Genomic DNA, 20,786 nt, shown 5'->3' with positions numbered 1-20,786 from the left:
TCTCAATACCGGAATTTTTTTTTCCGTTTAGTCCTTATGCATTCTGAATGGAAAGAGATCCATTCAGGATGCATAAGGACGTCTTCCGTTCCATTGACTGGACACAAAACCGTTGCAAACTGCCATAAAAACGGATTAATCACTGAAAACAATGTCAATGGTGACGGATTCGTTTTCTTAGGAGCCTAAAAAAACTGTTCTGTAACCCATTGACTTTTGTTTTATTCCGTTTTGATTTCACACAACCAACATCCTAGAGGAACGGATGCATCCTGATGTGCAAAATCAAAACGGATCTGTTTAATTCCAGTATTGAGATCCTCTGCTGGATTTAAATACCGGAATTAACAATTCAAATGTGAAAGTAACCCTATTTAGCTGCAAATTTTTCTCAAATCTTTATTTTCTCTTATCTTGGAATTACATTTTGTGGCTTTGGAAACAATTACAAGTTTTCCATAGAGTTATTGACTCAAGTTGCCATGATTTCAACATAAAATGGTATATATTGTAACTTAAGGGACCACTGTGAACAGCGTTTTAGACCCCTATACATGGCGGTGGATCCTCCGAAGTTATGAAGAGGCACTGACCTCTACATAACTTCAGCGCATCCAGCGCCAGTCTAAATGTAAGACAGCTTCCTAGCTGTCTTAGGCCTAGTTCACACAAACGTTTTTTTTTGCGAGTGTACGGGCCGTTTTTTTGTGTTCCGTATACGGAACCATTCATTACAATGGTTCGGCAAAAAAAACGGAATGTACTCCGTATGCATTCTGTTTCCGTATTTCCGTTTTTCCGTTCCGTTGAAAGATAGAACATGTCCTATTATTGCCTGCTAATCACGTTCCGTGGCTCCATTCAAGTCAATGGGTCCGCAAAAAAAACGGAACACATACGGAAATGCATCCGTATGTCTTCCGTATCCGTTCCGTTTTTTCTGAGCCATCTATTGAAAATGTTATGCCCAGCCCAATTTTTTCTATGTAATTACTGTATACTGTACATGGCATACGGTAAAACAGAACAGAAACGGAAACACAACGGAAACAAAAAACAGAAAAACTGATCCGTGAAAAACGGACCGCAAAACACTGAAAAAGCCATATGGTCATGTGAACTAGGCCTTACACTTAGACCATTTTCTCCACTTAAACAGGTGGAGAAAATGATGAATAAGACAGGCTGGCACACCACGCCTACTTTTTTAGATGTGGCGTGAGATGAGTGAACAACTTCAGATTTGGTTCAGTTTAGGTTCACCAAATTTTTTAAAAAGTTTGGTTCGGACCCGGATCAGTTTGGGCTTAACCGAAGTTGTTCCAATTGCCCAGAAAATTGGTATATAATCCCCCTCTAGCCTCCTAGGAAAACTTGTTACTCTTCTATTTTATTTTTAATGATATTTTTCTTTTTCCTTCCCCCCTCCCCAAGCTCTCAAGTGAAATGATAGCAAATGATGTCTGAGTGACACTGACTTACATAGCTATGGGTAAATGCACGTTTCTCGAAGTTAAAGGGTTTCTGTCACCAGATTTAACCCTATTAAGCTAGCTGACATTAGCCATGTGCTAATGTCAGCTAAACCTAACTAGCCTATTCCTACTTTTATCTATGCCCCCGTTACGCCAGAAATATAACTTTTATAATATACTAATTAGCCTCTAGGAGCAGGGGGGCACTGTTCCTGCTCCTAGAGGCTCCATTCTCCCACCTTTGACGCCTCCCTCCAAGCCCTGATTGACAGGGCCAGGCATCCGACGCATCTGTCTGCTAGCCCTGTCCTGTGGTGAAATCTCGCCCCGTTCAGCATTCGGCGCAGGAGCTGTGAGGGAAAGATGCTTGCGGGCTGCCAGCTTCCTCACCGCGCCTGCGCCGAATACTGAACAGCGCGAGAACGGCTGTTGTGGAGCTTGAGAGCTCCTTCAGTGACAGACTACTGCATTCTAGGTGCACGAAGGAACGTTATCGGAGGTCCTTCCTCCCAGCAGCAGTTAGGATTTATAACCACCACTGTTCCCAGAAACCCAGTAGTGAATTTCTTAAGTAAATTCTGTTATGTTTTTCTTGTATTTTACTCTTTAACTTCTAATTGCTCTTATTTTGCTCCTGTTATGAATGTGATTGCTGCTGTTATGCCAAAATTTCCCCACTGAGCAAGGCTGTCTTTAACAAGGGGCAAAAGGGGCAGCTGCCCCGGGCCCAGTTGCTCCTGGGGGGCCCTAGGCAGCTGCCTCTTGAGTCCTGCTGGCCACTGCCCCGAGTATCAGGCTATCAGCTACACACGGGGGTGCTGCCATGCCATGCCTGCCTGCCAGCACTCCAGGCAGCGTACTGTGAGAGCTGTGATTTTCTAGGACCTTAGATGACATCATCACCATGTGACCAGTAACCTAGCAATATTACTGGTCATATGAGGTCATCACAGGTCCTGTCTACCAGGAGTGTTGCTGCAGGAGAAGTTTCCCATAATTGTAGAGCTTTTTTTGAGAAGATTACATCAGGAAAAGGTGACAAGGGCTGTAATGCTAATATACTGTAAGCTACTGTATAGTGGGATGCTATACTGCTCTACTGTATACTATGGAGGTGCTGTATACTGTATATTGTGGGGTGCTTTATACTGTGGGGGGCTATATATTTTGGGGTGCTGTATAATGTGGGGTACTGTATACTGTGGGGTACTGTATACTGTGAGGTGCGGTATTCTGTATAGTTTGGGGTGCTGTATACCGTGAGGTGCTGTATATTGTGGAGTGCTATACTGCTGTACTGTATAGTGTGGGGGAATGTATAGTGTGGGGTTCTGTATAGTGTATAGTTTGGGGTGCTGTATACTGTGAGGTGCTGTATACTGTGGGGTGCTATACTGCTCTACTATATACTGTGAGGTGTTGTATACTGTGGGGTGCTATACTGCTCTACTATATAGTGTGGGGTGCTGTATAGTGTGGGGTGCTGTATACTGTATAGTGTGGGGTGCTATACTGCATAGTGTGGGGTGCTGTATACTATAGGGTGCTACACTGTATACTGTGGGTTGCTGTATACTATAGGGTGCTATACTGCATACTCTGGGGTGCACTGTAACACTAGGGTGAGCCGAGCCCTGATCTCCTTCCTGCAGAGCGGTGCCCACTTTCAGCCTGAGCCCAGCTGCCCAGAGCACTGATCCTGAGCCGCTGGACTCTTCAGAACTGGAAGTATTTATATCACTGTACTCTACGAAGTGTGTGGATTTTTGTGTGTGTGTGTTGTGGTGGAGGCTGTGATTGCCTGCTAGGGTGTGGGAAGGCGGGATCCAGGGGGCCCAAGTAAATTTTTGCCCAGGGTCCAATCAATATTAAAGACGGCCCTGCCACTGAGGGACAATAAAGGAATTTTCTTCTTCTTAACATACAGGTCCTTCTAAAAAAATTTAGCATATTGTGATAAAGTTCATTATTTTCTGTAATGTACTGATAAACATTAGACTTTCATATATTTTAGATTCATTACACACCAACTGAAGTAGTTCAAGCCTTTTATTGTTTTAATATTGATGATTTTGGCATACAGCTCATGAAAACCCAAATTTCCTATCTCAAAAAATTAGCATATTTCATCCGACCAATAAAAGAAAAGTGTTTTTAATACAAAAAAAGTCAACCTTCAAATAATTATGTTCAGTTATGCACTCAATACTTGGTCGGGAATCCTTTTGCAGAAATGACTGCTTCAATGCGGCGTGGCATGGAGGCAATCAGCCTGTGGCACTGCTGAGGTGTTATGGAGGCCCAGGATGCTTCGATAGCGGCCTTAAGCTCATCCAGAGTGTTGGGTCTTGCGTCTCTCAACTTTCTCTTCTCAATATCCCACAGATTCTCTATGGGGTTCTGGTCAGGATTGTTGGCAGGCCAATTGAGCACAGTAATACCATGGTCAGTAAACCATTTACCAGTGGTGTTGGCACTGTGAGCAGGTGCCAGGTCGTGCTGAAAAATGAAATCTTCATCTCCATAAAGCTTTTCAGCAGATGGAAGCATGAAGTGCTCCAAAATCTCCTGATAGCTAGCTGCATTGACCCTGCCCTTGATAAAACACAGTGGACCAACACCGGCAGCTGACATGGCACCCCAGACCATCACTGACTGTGGGTACTTGACACTGGACTTCAGGCATTTTGGCATTTCCCTCTCCCCAGTCTTCCTCCAGACTCTGGCACCTTGATTTCCGAATGACATACAACAGTCCAGTGCTGCTTCTCTGTAGCCCAGGTCAGGCGCTTCTGCCGCTGTTTCTGGGGAATGCGGCACCTGTAGCCCATTTCCTGCACACGCCTGTACACGGTGGCTCTGGATGTTTCTACTCCAAACTCAGTCCACTGCTTCTGCAGGTCCCCCAAGGTCTGGAATCGGTCCTTCTCCACAATCTTCCTCAGGGTCCGGTCACCTCTTCTCGTTGTGCAGCGTTTTCTGCCACACTTTTTCCTTCCCACAGACTTCCCACTGAGGTGCCTTGATACAGCACTCTGGGAACAGCCTATTCGTTCAGAAATTTCTTTCTGTGTCTTACCCTTTTGCTTGAGGGTGTCAATGATGGCCTTCTGGACAGCAGTCAGGTCGGCAGTCTTACCCATGATTGCGGTTTTGAGTAATCAACCAGGCTGGGAGTTTTTAAAAGCCTCAGGAATCTTTTGCAGGTGTTTAGAGGTAATTAGTTGATTCAGATGATTAGGTTAATAGCTTGTTTAGAGAACCTTTTCATGATATGCTAATTTTTTGAGATAGGAATTAGGGGTTTTCATGAGCTGTATGCCAAAATCATCAATATTAAAACAATAAAAGGCTTGAACTACTTCAGTTGGTGTGTAATGAATCTAAAATATATGAAAGTCTAATGTTTATCAGTACATTACAGAAAATAATGAACTTTATCACAATATGCTAATTTTTTGAGAAGGACCTGTACAGCATGTTTAAAAACACACCACGCCATGGCATGAGTTATGCTTTTTGATATTCCAAAGCTTCCAAAAAGTGTCCCTTATCATGGGCAGATGATGTTTAAACACACAGTGTTATGGGATAAAAAAAAGTAGTTTAGAGGGGAACCAAGCATCCAAATTATGCCTTGACAGGGTCAGAATGCCTGTCTATACAACACACACAAGTGATTCTCAGAAGAAAAAGTGGCTTTTTGCGAACAAGCCTACATTTTTTTAAATTGAGAGCAGCAAGAGTGCAGTGTGCAGGGGTGCACATAGCCTTTCTGCTGCTTGAGGCCAAAACTGAAACAGCGCCTCCCCCCAATGCAAAATTCTTAAAGAGGACTTGTCTCCAAAAATGCAATGCAATCTGAAAGCAGCATGTTATAGAGCAGGAGAAGCTGAGCAGATTGATATATATTTTGTGGCAAAAGATTCACTAAAACATTAGCAGCCCTGTGAAGGTCTATCAGTACAGGAGGGAGGGGTTATCAGTGACTGACAGCTTTATCTGTATGTACACTTATACACACAATGCTATCAATCACTGAGAACACTTCCATCCTGTACCGATGCTGCTCACAGGAGGTTGAAAAAAACTGAGATGTAAATGTATAAATTACAGGTTTTACTGAATCTTTTCCCACAAAAAAAATATATCAATCTGCTAAGCTTCTCCTGCTCTATAACATGGTGCTGTCAGATTGCATTGCATTTTTTGGTCACAGGTCCTCTTTAACCTTACCCCTTCCCTCCATCCCTACCTACAACGCTATAAAACATACAGGGTAATACAGGGCCACATACCTCTTACATCCAGTGACGTCTCCTCTGATGTAGATATCCTCTTTCCTTATCTTCTCCATTCAGACGAGACCACCATGATTTTTTTCAGCCACCTCTTGCAGAGTTTGGCAAACAGACATCTTAGTTTCCTACTCTTCCATCCTTCTCCGCACCTTCTGAACACCCCATCCTGCCACCCCTAATACTAGCCCACTGTGCTCCCCAAAACTATACTGAAGAAACAGTCTACCTGAAAATACTAGTACCACACAGATAGTGCTCCTCCCAATAATTATTGGCATGCAGTGCCCCCAAAAAATAGCTGTGTCCGGCAAATAGTGTCCCTGGTACTTATATAGTCATAAACAGAGTGGCCTTACAAAAATTATTATGCTAAGTTGATACTGTGGCAGGGTGCCACTCATTGTAACAGTCCTCCCAAAAGTCCCACCAATAGTAATAATATTTAGAGTTTACTATCTAGTAACAGTGCCACCAATAGTAATAATGTCTCAAATTTTTCCTCCAGAAGTAATAATGCCCCCATAGTGCCAAATATAGTAATCATGTTCCCCGTAGTCCCCCATTAGTAGTAAAGCCCACCATAATGCCCCCAGTAGTAATAATTCCCCTATAATATGTGCTTGTACAAAAAATAACCCCTTATAATGTGTACCAGTACAAAAAATAGCTCTTTATAATGAAAACGTGATCCAAAGTTACCTGGACCTCAAAATTGGACTGAAGGTTAACCTGCCAACAAGACAATAACCATAAGCACACAGCCAAGAGAATGCAGGAGTGGCTTAGGAACAACTCTGTGAATGTCCTTGAGTGGCTCAACCAGAAACCCGAATTGTACTCATAACAATATCTCTGGAAAGACCTGAAAATGGCTGTCCACCGACTCTCCCCATCCAGTCTGACAGAACTTGAGAGGATCTGTAGAGAAGAATGGCAGAAAATCTCCAAATCCAGATGTCCAAACCTTGTAATTAATGTTGAGCGAATAAAAGCATCCGAAGTGGAATTCAATGCGAAGTTTAGGAAATATTTGTTTCAGAACGCCTAAAATGGCAGCTGCACGTGTTACAAAGTGAAAAGTAAGAAGCCCGCAAAGCAAGATCACCCATAATGCCATGCAGACACCCAATCAGCAGCTAGCCAGCCCCTGTAATGTCACAGCCCTATAAAAGACTCATCCTGTGCAGTGTCAGCCATTTCACTGTGAGCTGAGCATAGGGAGAAATGTGACAAGTGCTAGGGACAGTGTTCAATAAGCCTTTAATTGTGGAACATTGGATAGGGAGACTGCAGGGACAGTGTAGGGAGATAATAGGGAGAGTTTTTACACACTGTAGGTTGAGAATAGGGAGACTGCAGGGACCGTGCAGGTGCTTTTATCTGAAGCTGAAGGGAACAATAGGAGACAGCCCACTTTGCATCAATCCCTGTGTAGGGCACATAGCTCTCTAATTGAACAGTGTCCCCCTTGTTTAATAGATAAGCAATTCCATTAAGCCTTGATTCTCAAATTGGAATGCATAAGCTGTGTAATTTAACTGTTATTGGGGTGTCCACCTTGTTAAATAGATAAGCTATTTTATTATACCTTGATTCTCAAATTGGGATGAATAACCCGTCTAATTTAACTGTTATTGGGGTGCCCATTTTGTTTAATAGATAAGCAATTCTATTACGCCTTGATTCTCAAATCGGGTGAATAAGCTGTGTAATTTAACTGTTATTGGCGTGTCCACCTTTTTAACCACCTCCGGACCGCCTAACGCAGATGTGCGGTCCGGAGGTGGCAGCCCTGCGCAGAGTCACGCATATATGCGTCATCTCGCGAGGGCCGGGATTTCCTGTGAACGCGCTCACACAGGCGCGCGCGCTCACAGGAACGGAAGGTAAGCGAGTGGATCTCCAGCCTGCCAGCGGCGATCGCTCGCTGGCAGGCTGGAGATCCGAATTTTTTAACCCCTAACAGGTATATTAGACGCTGTTTTGATAACAGCGTCTAATATACCTCCTACCTGGTCCTCTGGTGGTCCCTTTTGTTAGGATCGACCACCAGAGGACACAGGTAGGTCAGTAAAGTCGCACCAAACACTACACTACACTACACCCCCCCGTCACTTATTAACCCTTTATGAACCCCTGATCACCCATGATCACCCCATATAAACTCCCTGATCACCCCCCTGTCATTGATCACCCCCCTGTCAGGCTCCATTCAGACGTCCGTATGATTTTTACGGATCCACGGATACATGGATCGGATCCGCAAAACACATGCGGACGTCTGAATGGAGCCTTACAGGGGGGTGATCAATGACAGGCGGGTGATCACCCATATACACTCCCTGATCACCCCTTACCCCCCTGTAAGGCTCCATTCAGACGTCCGCATAATTTTTACGGATCCATGGATACATGGATCGGATCCGCAAAACACATGCGGACGTCTGAATGGAGCCTTACAGGGGGGTGATCAATGACAGGGGGGTGATCAATGACAGGCGGGTGATCACCCATATACACTCCCTGATCATCCCGTCATTGATCACCCCCCTGTAAGGCTCCATTCAGATGTCCGCATGATTTTTACGGATCCATGGATAGGATTCGCAAAACACATGTGGACGTCTGAATGGAGCCTTACAGGGGGGTGATCAATGACAGGCGGGTGATCATCCATATACACTCCCTGATCACCCCCTGTCATTGATCACCCCCCTGTCATTGTTCACCCCCCTGTCATTGATCACCCCCCTGTAAGGCTCCATTCAGACATCCGCATGTGTTTTGCGGATCCGATCCATGTATCCATGGATCTGTAAAAATCATACGGACGTCTGAATGGAGCCTTACAGGGGGGGTGATCAGTGACAGGGGGGTGATCATCCATATACACTCCCTGATCACCCCCTGTCATTGATCACCCCCCTGTCATTGATAACCCCCCTGTAAGGCTCCATTCAGACGTCCGCATGTGTTTTGCGGATCCGATCCATGTATCCGTAAAAATCATACGGACGTCTGAATGGAGCCTTACGGGGGGGGGGGGGGGGTGATCAGTGACAGGGGGGTGATCATCCCTGATCACCTCCTGTCATTGATAACCCCCCTGTAAGGCTCCATTCAGACGTCCGCATGTGTTTTGCGGATCCGATCCATGTATCCGTAAAAATCATACGGACGTCTGAATGGAGCCTTAAAGGGGGGTGATCAATGACAGGGGGGTGATCAGGGAGTCTATATGGGTGATCACCCCCCTGTCATTGATCACCCCCCTGTAAGGCTCCATTCAGACGTCCGCATGTGTTTTGCGGATCCGATCCATGGATCCGTAAAAATTATACGGACGTCTGAATGGAGCCTTAAAGGGGGGTGATCAATGACAGGGGGGTGATCAGGGAGTCTATATGGGTGATCACCCCCCTGTCATTGATCACCCCCCTGTCTGTGCATGTGCACCCCTTATCATATGTACAGCGCTATGGAATGAATGGTGCTTTAATAATAAATAATAATGCCTCAGCGTTAAGCATTTTACTGCATAATATTGTGGCGTGCACACGGTGAAGATTACACCGTTTTTTTTTCTACGCAGATTATGTGTGGGAAAATCTGCCACATAAGGCCTCATGCATACGATTTTAGTTTCTGTCCCCATCCGATCCACATTTTTAGTGTTTTGCTGACAAGGATAGGACTTTTGAAGTTAAAAATAAATGGTGGCATTCACTCAGTTGGGATCTGTGTTTTGTGGATCTGCAATTTGTGAGGCAGGCCTAATACAGTACAATGTACACTTTGGTCACTATTCTTAGGTGTGGTCATTTTGAAATCTGCAGCATGCCAATACTCCCCCAGTAGTACATTAACTCCATGTTGAGACTGATTCCCAACATGAAGTGAGGGATTCATGACTGCATGTTAACTGGTAACTCTATGCAGGCACCAGGTGTTTGCTTTGGCTATATTTTCAATAGTACAACGAAAATATGTGAACAGCAAACAGTCAAAAAGTTATATTACTATTATCAGGGACGGACTGGCCAAAGACCCTATCGGGAATATTTGGCTGCTGGGTGCATAACAATCTGACGCTCCCATCATTAAAGGGGGTTTTCCGGGCTTTTACTATCGATGACCTATCCTCAGGATAGGTCATCAATATCAGATCAGCAGGGGTTCTACACCTAGCACCCTGGTCAGCTGTATGAGGATACTGCACGCTCAGTGCACACTTGCTGTCTCCATTCTCTCTTCCTGCTTGCTATAGACAGCAGCAGCGGACAAGAAGAGAGACTGAAGATGGCACATGCCCATTGCGCGCAGTCCCCTCGTACAGCTGATCAGTGGCATTATTACAGGGTTTCTGCCAGCAGATTTGTATCTATGAAACTGGCTGACATGTTACATGTGCACTTGGCAGCTGAAGACATCTGTGATGGTCCCATGTTCATATGTGCCCGTATTGCTGAGAAAAATTAGGTTTTATTACATGCAAATGAGCCTCTAGGAGCAATGAGGTCATTGTGGTTACTCCTGGAGGTTACACCTTCTGCACTTTGATTGACAGGGCCAGGCAGTGCAGTGTAAGTGTGATCACTGCCCTGGCCCTGTCAAAGTGCAGATGGCACAGCAGTTGCAGAGAAATCAGAGCCTCTAGATGTAACGGTAACGCCTCCATTGCTCCTAGAGGCTCATTTACATATATTAAAATTTAATTTTCTCCGCAATGCAGGCACATATGAACATGGGACCAAGACAGATTCCTTCAGCTGCCAAGTGCACATACAACAGGTCTGCCAGTGTCATAGCTACAAGTCTGCTGACAGATGCCCTTTAATACTCATGGCTCTATAGGGGCATTATTACTAAAGGGTGCACTATTTTTTATGTAGTATAGTATTTGGAGGCATCGGGCAGCACAGCAGCCACAGTATAGGGGGGAGGCAGCAGTATGACACTGTTGGGGTGCAAAGATGGGGACGATGATCAAAAAATGAGGCCCTGAAGATATCTGTGTGGAAAGCTCTGCAGAGACAAGAAGTGGCTCAAACAAGTTATCATGTTGGTCTGAGCCAAACTGAGAAAATTGAATAAAGAGAATGTCTACAACAGAGGAGATCACAGATCACTGGATGTAACAGGTATGTAGGGCAGTATTCTTCTGTATGGTTGGTAGCACTGAAAGACCAGACAGAATGCTGAAGGTAGGGCTTTAAATAAATTATATATAAATATATACAGTACAGACCAAAAGTTTGGACACACCTTCTCATTCAAAGAGTTTTCTTTATTTTCATGACTATGCAAATTGTAGATTCACACTGAATGCATCAAAACTCTGAATTAACACATGTGGAATTATACACTTATAAAAAAAAGTGTGAAACAACTGAAAATATGTCATATTCTAAGTTCTTCAAAGTAGCCACCTTTTGGTACTGCTTTGCACAGTCTTGGCATTCTCTTGATGAGCTTCAAGAGGTAGTCACCTGAAATGGTTTTCACTTCACAGGTGTGCCCTGTCAGGTTTAATAAGTGGGATTTCTTGCCTTATAAATGGGGTTGGGACCATCAGTTGCGTTGTGGAGAAGTCAGGTGCATACACAGCTGATAGTCCTACTGAATAGACTGTTAGAATTTGTATGATGGCAAGAAAAAAAGCAGCTAAGCAAAGAAAAACGAGTAGCCATCATTACTTTAAGAAATGAAGGTCAGTCAGTCCGAAAAATTGGGAAAACTTTGAAAGTGTCCCCAAGTGCAGTCACAAAAACCATCAAGCGCTACAAAGAAACTGTCTCACATGCGGACCGCCCCAGGAAAGGAAGACCAAGAGTCACCTCTGCTGCGGAGGATAAGTTCATCCGAGTCACCAGCCTCAGAAATTGCAGGTTAACAGCAGCTCAGATTAGAGACCAGGTCAATGCCACACAGAGTTCTAGCAGCAGACACATCTCTAGAACAACTGTTAAGAGGAGACTGTGTGAATCAGGCCTTAATGGTAGAATATCTGCTAGGAAACCACTGCTAAGGACAGGCAACAAGCAGAAGAGACTTGTTTGGGCTAAAGAACACAAGGAATGGACATTAGACCAGTGGAAATCTGTGCTTTGGTCTGATGAGTCCAAATTTGAGATCTTTGGTTCCAACCACCGTGTCTTTGTGCGACGCAGAAAAGGTGAATAGATGGACTCTACATGCCTGGTTCCCACCGTGAAGCATGGAGGAGGTGTGATGGTGTGGGGGTGCTTTGCTGGTGACACTGTTGGGGATTTATTCAAAATTGAAGGCATACTGAACCAGCATGGCTACCACAGCATCTTGCAGCAGCATGCTGTTCCATCCGGTTTGTGTTTAGTTGGACCATCATTTATTTTTCAACAGGACAATGACCCCAAACACACCTCCAGGCTGTGTAAGGGCTATTTGACCATGAAGGAGAGTGATGGGGTGCTGCGCCAGATAACCTGACTTCCACAGTCACCGGACCGGAACCCAATCGAAATCGTTTGGGGTGAGCTGGACCGCAGAGTGAAGGCAAAAGGGCCAACAAGTGCTAAGCATCTCTGGGAACTCTTTTAAGACTGTTGGAAGACCATTTCAGGTGACTACCTCTTGAAGCTCATCAAGAGAATGTCAAGAGTGTGCAAAGCAGTAATCAAAGCAAAAGGTGGCTACTTTGATGAACCTAGAATATGACATTTTCAGTTGTTTCTTAAGTATATAATTCCACATGTGTTAATTCATAGTTTTGATGCCTTCAGTGTGAATCTCAAATTTTCAGTCATGAAAATAAAGAAAACTCTTTGAATGAGAAGGTGTGTCCAAACGTTTGGCCTGTACAGTATATACAGTTAACTGTTCCTGCTATGAACACTTCATGGTAGAATATTCCACAGATTTAGTTTTTACAGTAAAAAAAAGCTTAGTCGCCTTTAGAGCTGAATTTTATTCTTCTACAGAGGGATGCAGTGCCCCCTTATCTTTTGATTTTCACCATATGCTTTGTACAGGCCATTTATATATTTATTACCCCCAAATCATTCCTCTACAAGTGACTCTCCCAGTGTTACTCCTCTAGGTCTTATGATGTGTTATGGATTTCCACGCTGGTGCAATACATGAGGTGAACACATTGCAACTGCACTGAATCTAGACCCATTCATTTCTATGGGGCTGTGCAGATGAGCAGTGATTTTCATGCACATAACAAGAGGTACTGAGGGCACCGTCCTCCTACCTGGGAATTGAAGGAACACAATCCTGGCCTGATCCGACCATCCAAGAAATCGGGGTGCAGAGCTTGAACAGAATGAAATGGAGAACAAGATACAGAGATCAGCCGCACTCACCATTCGTGTTCACGCTTCTTTATTGTAGGGCATGTTGCGGGGGCAGACTCACATGGAGTATCAATCCACAGCTTTTGCTGTGGATTGATACTCCATGCGAGTCTGCCCCCGCAACATGCCCTACAATAAAGAAGCGGGAACACGAATGGTGAGTGCGGCTTATCTCTGTATCTTGTTCTCCATAGAAGTGAATGGGGTTGCGTGAAAATCTCAGGAAGATGCGGTGCAATTTTCACACACGGTTGCTAGGAGACTATCGGGATGGAGACCCAATCATTATTATTTTCCTTTATAATATGGTTATAAGGAAAAATAATAGCATTCTTAATACAGAATGCTTAGTACAATAGGGCTGGAGGGGTTAAAAATAAAATAATAATTTAACTGACCTTAATCCACTTGTTCGCGCAGCCCAGTTTTTCTTCTGTCCATCTTTGCTGTGCACAGGAAAAGGACCTGTGGTGATGTCACTACGCTCATCACATGGTCCATCACATGATCCAACACCATGGTAAAAGATCATGTGATGGACCGTGTGACGAGCACAGTGACATCATCAAAGGTCCTATTCCTCAAAGAAAAAAAGACAGAAGAGAAGTCGGGCTGTGCGAACAAGTGGATTAAGGGGAGTTAAATTTGTATTTATTTTTTAACCCCTTCAGCCCTTTTGTACTATGCATTCTGTATTAGGAATGCTATTATTTTCCCTTATAACCATGTTATAAGGGAAAATAATACAATCTACACAACACCTAACCCAAACCTGAACTTCTGTGAAGTAGTCTGGGTACCAAACATGCCAATTCTTCTCACGCGCGTGCAAAACGCATTACAATGTTTTGCACTCAAGCAGAAAAATCTTGCATTTCCCGCGACGCACCCGCATCTTATCCAGGCTAAAAAAAATGACGCCTGTGTGAAAGAGGCCTAAAGGTGTTATTCCAGCACTTCCCTTTAATGACTGTACAGGGATCTGGAACACTACCTCTTGGGATAGTACCAGTATAGTTGCCAGATGACTCACTGGGATCAGGAACTCTAAAGAAAGCACCAGGAGCTCACAATAACAAACACACAGGCCTGAACAGTCACTTAAAATTGAATGTCCAGGACGCACACTAGAAGTGTGGATGTATACAGATAAATTGGTAGTCACAATGGTGGTGGTGGTGGTGGTAGTAGTACAGACACAGGCAAGGCAGGCTCAGTGTTTGTCAAGTATACAGACACTGATGAACTAGGTTAACTCAAAATACAAACAGAAGTTAAACTGAAGGTGTAGGATAACACATTCAGGGCAGGTCTGGACTGGAGACATACTGGATAGACAGACAAGAGATCACGTAGGAAAATTCGTTGAAAAACCGCTAAAGACTCACTGAAGCACAGGACTTGGTTGCCAAGGAACCTTGAAGCTTAGACACCCTATGTCTGTAGAGGGTGCCTTAAATACCCAAGGATTAGCATTGGCCCTAAGTAGATAAGAGACTGGAGCACTAGGCAGCAGCACATAGGCAAATCACCAAAAAGGCACAAGATTCATTTTATTACATTCAGAGACAATAGATCCTAAATAAAAAAAAAATATATAAAACATGTAGAGTATTCTGGAGAATTAACACCTGGTAAATAATCACCCAGAGATCCCGGAGTGTGACTAGAACATTTGGGTAGTAAGAGACTGGAGTGCCCTCAAGAGGTTATGGTTAACCACAGATTTAAATTGAAATAAGGACCAATGTGTCCTGGAACAGTCTGGGGAAGGAGAACCTGAGACCGCAGTGACTTCCTTTGTAGCAAGTTGCACCTTTGGAAAGCCATGTGCTAGAAAGTCCACATGTGGCCTGCAGAAAGTTCAAGGAGTAATTTTTGTGGAGGTCTCATGATTGTTAGGTGTAAACCTTCATTTACCAGTGAATGTTATTTTGGTGATGCCTTATGAAATGTTCAATTCTAAGCAGCAGGGTCATGGAAAGAGTGCACAGGCGGTTGATCAGAGAACTTTTCAGGTACCTCAATCTGGCAAATGTAAAGTCCATTGTGGCTGATCATGAGGAACACTTGAAGCCTTAGAGGTTTTCTGGGGGTCATGACAGGGACACACACTTAGAGCTTAGATTTCCCATCACATAAGGTGCATAGACATTAGGTCATCAGTTTGGCAGAGCAGTGTTGCATTTCCTTTTGTTACCCATCAGGAAAACTAGTATATTATTAAGGGCGCTGTATGTAGTGGTGATAAAAAAAACGGTTCAATAGTACAGCAGATATTGAGCTACATAGAAACAATGCACAACTGCATATGTAACAAATACAGACAATTACGTAGCACTGACTATAAACCGAGTGATTTTACCCTGGGACACCACTATTACCTGAGGGCAATGGAGACAAGAAGTATAATAACCAGCATAGTCTATGTGCACACTGAGGTGCACGCACACATACACAGATACACCACGTTCCATCTATCTCTGCAGGGCTGTAGAGTATGGTCCTGACAGCAAGGATTTTTAGGGGCAGTGGGATTGGAGTGAAAGCTCAGCGGAGGTGTAAAGAAGCTCAGTCGTGAGCACCATCTCCAGCCTCAGACCCTGGCTTATATATTGGAGCTCTCTGCTCTTTTGTCTCCTCGCTGACATCTTCTTCTTTGTTGTCCATCTGAGGATAAACCACCACACATAGCTTCTGGCCTCCACGTGTCATTGCATCTGGAGAAGGGGAAACAGAAGAGACTACACTTACTACACTTTCTATGCAAAGTATAAGTACATGTCCAAGTAAGAATATATCTCCACCACTATGGACTGAGATGCCATCAAGTGCTCACCAACAAAGTTATTGAAGCATTGGGGCTTATTTTGCCAATGGACCCCAAGGAAGTAGACAGGGACTCCAGTCAGCATGATGGCTAGGCCTATTCCGCAAACAATGGGTTCTGACCAAAGGCTGAAGACAAGCAGAAAAGCCCAGAAGAGGAGGTAGATCACTGGAAATATGAGGTTAACCTGCGGTAAAAGAAGAGTATTACTACAAATCAAGCCACTGCTTCTCTTTCTTTCTGCTTCTCTAAATGTCTCTCTCCTCTGCTTCTCGTGACATTTCTGACCACGCTTCCCATTTTCTAATGCAGAACTTCATGTTTCTCTAAAAGATACATTAAATTACCTTAATTATCTAATTCTTCTGAACAGTTTAACTTTTTTATTCATCTATTTAACATTCTCGGGTAATAAGTAAAAGTTGTCCAAGTACCCCAAATCTCCTCCTTAAAGGGGTTATTGAAAGTCTAAAACATGCCCCCCTAATACCCAGGCCCCTCATATAGATTATACTTACCCCACGCGTCACTCCTGATCCCTGCATGGGCACCACTGCATCTTCGTCACCTGCAATGCTACAGAGGAGATGCAGCGCAGCCATGCAGGGATCAGGAGCGACGCAGGCACTGGGGACCAGGGTAAGTTTAATCTACATGAGGGGCCCGGGCATTGGTGGGGGGGCATGTTTTAGACTTTGGATAACCCCTTTAAAGTGAAGGTGTCATCCATTTTTTAGATACTTATTTCACTTGTCCATAAATATGAAAAGTTAAACAACATTTCATATTTCCCACTGTTGACCAGCAGAGGGAGCCGACATGAAAACTTGATGAAATCAAGCTACCTGTAAACTGGCTGCTGCAAAATTGGCCCCTCCCCCCTCCCCTGTTGCTGTGCACGTACTATTTTGTTGGTGAAGTACAGTGAATGTTCAGGACAATGTGGTAATATATCAAAGCTGTTCTCTGTCCAATATTCAGTCAAGACGACAAGTGAGGGAAGTATTTAAACTTTTAGCAACAGAATGCAGTGTGAGGTGGGTTTTAGGTATTCTCTTTAGGACACATCTACATGGCAGTATCTACAATAGCAGCAAAGTGGACGAGATTTTAATAAATCTCATTCACACACTGCGGGAACAAGCTTACATAAATCTGCACTATTTATCTCAGTTTTGTTGCGGCTTTTGGTAAAGATTTTTTGTTTAAGTTATGAACCCCAGTGAAGTTTATGAAGAAAACCACTCTACCCAAGGTGCGGAATCGCACAAACAATTGGCTTGCTGAAAATTTCAAAATCCACATGGCAGGTCAATTTCCACACGGAAATAAAACGCAAAGTATACATGAGATTTGTCAGTTTTCAATCAGTTTCCTGGTACTATACTATATTGAGATTTTTCTGCAAAAAAATCCACACCTGAGGAGAACTTGATTATCGGAAAGGAAGTGTTCCTTCCCAACAGTTGGCTGCTAGCTCAGTGGAGGTGAAGATCTGTATTTACATGCAGCCATCTCCTTCACAGTACGAGAACAAGCAATCGCTAATGTCACTCGTTATGTTACAGGTGCATTGTTTTTGGGCAGCAGATTGCTGTTTAGACACCACAATCTGCTACCCATAAACGATACTTAAAGGGGTTCTCCAGGAATTAAAAAAATGAAAATACTTCTAAAATAATATTTAATAAATATATTCACAAATGCCATTATTATTAGTTATAATGGCTTGTTTTGTCTAGGAAGCAATCATTAGGAGAAATAAAATGGCCGCTGTCCTATCAGTACACACAAACCTGTCCTAATCAGACAGGAGGACACGTTACTTCACCACAATCAGCCATAGAGCTGCCTCATCCTCCTCTCTGCTTGTCAGGAATCAGGATCCTGAATACAGGTGAATCTCCTTGGGAATGGGGAATATGAGGAGACATGAGAGGAGGATGAGATGTGGCTAATAAGCAGCAGCACTTGTATGCAGTTTCCATTACCACAGCTCCATATCACCAGTCTGTCCTATCCGTCCTCTGTACTTCATGTCTCCTCATGAACTAAATTCCCCGGAGATTCAACTAAAGTTCATCTTATCAGTATTCAGTATCATTCTCCCTGACAAGCAAAGAGGAGGAGGCAGCTCTTTACCTCAGTGTTGTAAAGTAACTTGTCCTGCTATGTGATCAGGACAGGTTTTGTGTGAACTAATGTGACATCGGCCATTTTGTTTCCCCTGATGACTGCTCCCCAGACAAAACAAGCCATTATAAATAATGAAAGGTATTTGTGAATATATTTATAATAAAGTAATTTAAGTATTTTGATTTTCTTAATTCCCAGAGAACCCCTTTAAGGTGCCTGCATGAAAGACTGTTTCACCCAACGAATGAGCTTTTCACCCGTTCATCAGGTGATTGGCTGCACCTTTAGACAGCCAGATTATTGGGAATAAGCGCTCGTCGAAATGATTGTCCCCGATAATCTGCCCTACAATTGGGTCATGTAAACCCAGCATTACTGTACCATGCATTACTGCTGCAGCCACAGAAACAAAGACTCTGCTTTTAGTCATTTTGGACATCCCCTGTGGATACTTCAAATCCACATGGTTGTATAAAGCTTTAGGAAATATGTGAATAAGGCCTCATGTATACAGTACAACCATATTTCAGATCCTAGTCTGATCCACATTTCATACCACATGGTATAACAAGCCAGCAGAGCTCCTTGGCCATGTGAGGGCCCAAGTCATGCCGATGTTGGGCAGCAGGTCACAGCTTCCAAATTTCAAAGTTATGTCATCAGGCTCCCCCTCCCACTGGGATCACAATGTCAGCTTTGCATTCAATAGAGTAGGCGGCGTGCACTGCTGCTACAGCTCAGGCATAGGAAATAGGGTTGTCTTCCACCCGTACTCTATGCCCTGTGTGTGCGCCATACAGCATCTGTGTAAGTGTCTCGTGAAGATGCTGTTACAAATGGTAGCCCCCATAAAAACGTTTAATAGTCCTGCTAACCTTAATTGGTCGAGAGATGTCTGGCTTCTTCCATCTCAAGACAATCTGTCCAGCAACAGTAACACCGTAGAACAGGTAGTTGATGAAGCCAACATAATTGATCAGAGTATACATGTCACTAGTCACCAACATGAGTAAGGTGGAGAGGCACTGTTTGGGAGAGAAACATGAGATATTGGAATATTAGAGAAAGTGCAAAATACAAAAGGCTTACAAAAAGACCTGCTGTCCCATCTTACATGTCTGATTTAGTAAATTATTTCTTAAAATGATGCTTAAAAGGGATAATTAACTGATCATTGGGGGTCCAAATGCTGTAACCGCCACCGATCCCAAGGGTCACATATGATGGATCCACAGGATAGTCCATCAATATCAGACTGGCGGCAGTCCAACATCCAGCATCCCTGCCAATGAGCTGTTTGAAGAGGAGGCAGAGCTCCACGTGAGCACCGCTTCCTGTTCATTACACTGCCCTTTGTCTCAGAAGTGCAGTCTCAGGGTCCATTCACACGACCGGCACCCCAATAGAAATGCCTATTCTTGTCCGCAGCTGCGGACAAGAATAGGACATGTTCTATTTTTTTACGGAGCCACAGACTGGAAGTTCGGGGCCACGGACCGAAAATGTGGATGCGGACAGCACACTGTGTGCTGTCCGCATCTTTTCCGTCCCCATTAAAAAAAATGAATGGGTCTGCACCCGTGTCACATAATTGCGGAACAGATCCGGACCATTCATACGAACGTGTGAATGGACCCTAATACATATATTTGCTCCATTCAGTTAAATAGAGCGAGTACTTGTAATTACACTATGCCACCGCTCCACAGGATACGACGCGTAGTGTAATGAAGATGAAGCGGCACTCGCATGGAGCGCCATCTCCTTGTCAAACAGTAGGGTGGGGTGCCGGACCCATGTTGATCAGACACAGATGACCTATCCATAGGATAGGTCATCAATATATATGGCTGGACAATACCTTTAAGTTGTTTGAAATTACAGCAAAGTAAGGACTTACCGTGAAGAGAAGTGCTGGGATTGGGGTGCATCGTTTGATGTGGATCATGGCTAAGATACTTGGTAGATGACCCTCTCTAGCCCCAGCAAAAAACAACCTGTTAAAGGAATGAGACCATTTATGTATTTTTATATGCACGTCTACCATCGTTGTATGGGATCCAATGATATGTATGGTAATAACTCCTACCTGGAAGAAGTAAAGAGAGATCCATTGACTCCTCCAAATGTAGAGAGAGCGACAGATATTGGCATTATCCAGGCCATGACACCTAGCAATTTTTCACCAAATGTCTAAATATTGAAGAAGAAAAAAATAAAAAATAAAAACACACACGAGTGAATGGCTAGCTATATGTTAAAAGGTTAGATTGGAGATTGGCAACACGGGACATACATGACACCACACCATATGTAAGTAGTGATATGATTAACACTGACGTAGTAATACTCACCACAGCCACAGCATTGGAAGCCAGTAGCTCCTGAGGGGACATGGCTGTCACATAGGCAATGTTTGCAAAAACATAAACAAAGGTGACAAGTGGAATAGAGATGAAGATGGCACGTGGGAGATTCCTGGTGAAAGACACAAGAATTAGCCAGGTCTTGCCACTAGAGGGAGACCTACACGTTCATATTCCATGAATGTGACCAATTCTTCAATGGTCATGGATCTTCGCATAGTTCTGAGAAATACTACAAATGATGTATGAACAGGTTACTGGTGTCAAAGGTGAATGCAGAGCGGTGACCTGTAACCTGTACAGGCACCGGCATAGTAACCTGCGTCACACATGTGACA

General features: G+C 43.8%; 1 protein-coding gene across 1 annotated transcript in view; it reads right to left on the bottom strand.

Annotated features, from left to right (window-relative positions):
- Positions 1 to 14,651: 14,651 nt before the first annotated feature.
- Positions 14,652 to 20,786, bottom strand: part of SLC7A8 (solute carrier family 7 member 8) — a 53,323-nt gene continuing 47,188 nt past the window's right edge. The window contains exons 7-12 of the mRNA XM_044274474.1: positions 20,437 to 20,560; positions 20,172 to 20,275; positions 19,983 to 20,079; positions 18,958 to 19,107; positions 15,956 to 16,133; positions 14,652 to 15,836 (exon numbers count right to left, since the gene is read on the bottom strand). Of these exons, the coding sequence (XP_044130409.1) occupies positions 15,688 to 15,836; positions 15,956 to 16,133; positions 18,958 to 19,107; positions 19,983 to 20,079; positions 20,172 to 20,275; positions 20,437 to 20,560 (802 nt within the window). The 3' untranslated portion in view covers positions 14,652 to 15,687. The remainder of the gene's footprint in view (positions 15,837 to 15,955; positions 16,134 to 18,957; positions 19,108 to 19,982; positions 20,080 to 20,171; positions 20,276 to 20,436; positions 20,561 to 20,786) is intronic.

Source organism: Bufo gargarizans, chromosome 1 (genome assembly GCF_014858855.1).
Source record: "Bufo gargarizans isolate SCDJY-AF-19 chromosome 1, ASM1485885v1, whole genome shotgun sequence".
Lineage (NCBI taxonomy): Eukaryota > Metazoa > Chordata > Amphibia > Anura > Bufonidae > Bufo > Bufo gargarizans.
Note: the sequence above shows the minus strand (reverse complement) of the source record. Positions and strands in the feature narration are given on the sequence as shown.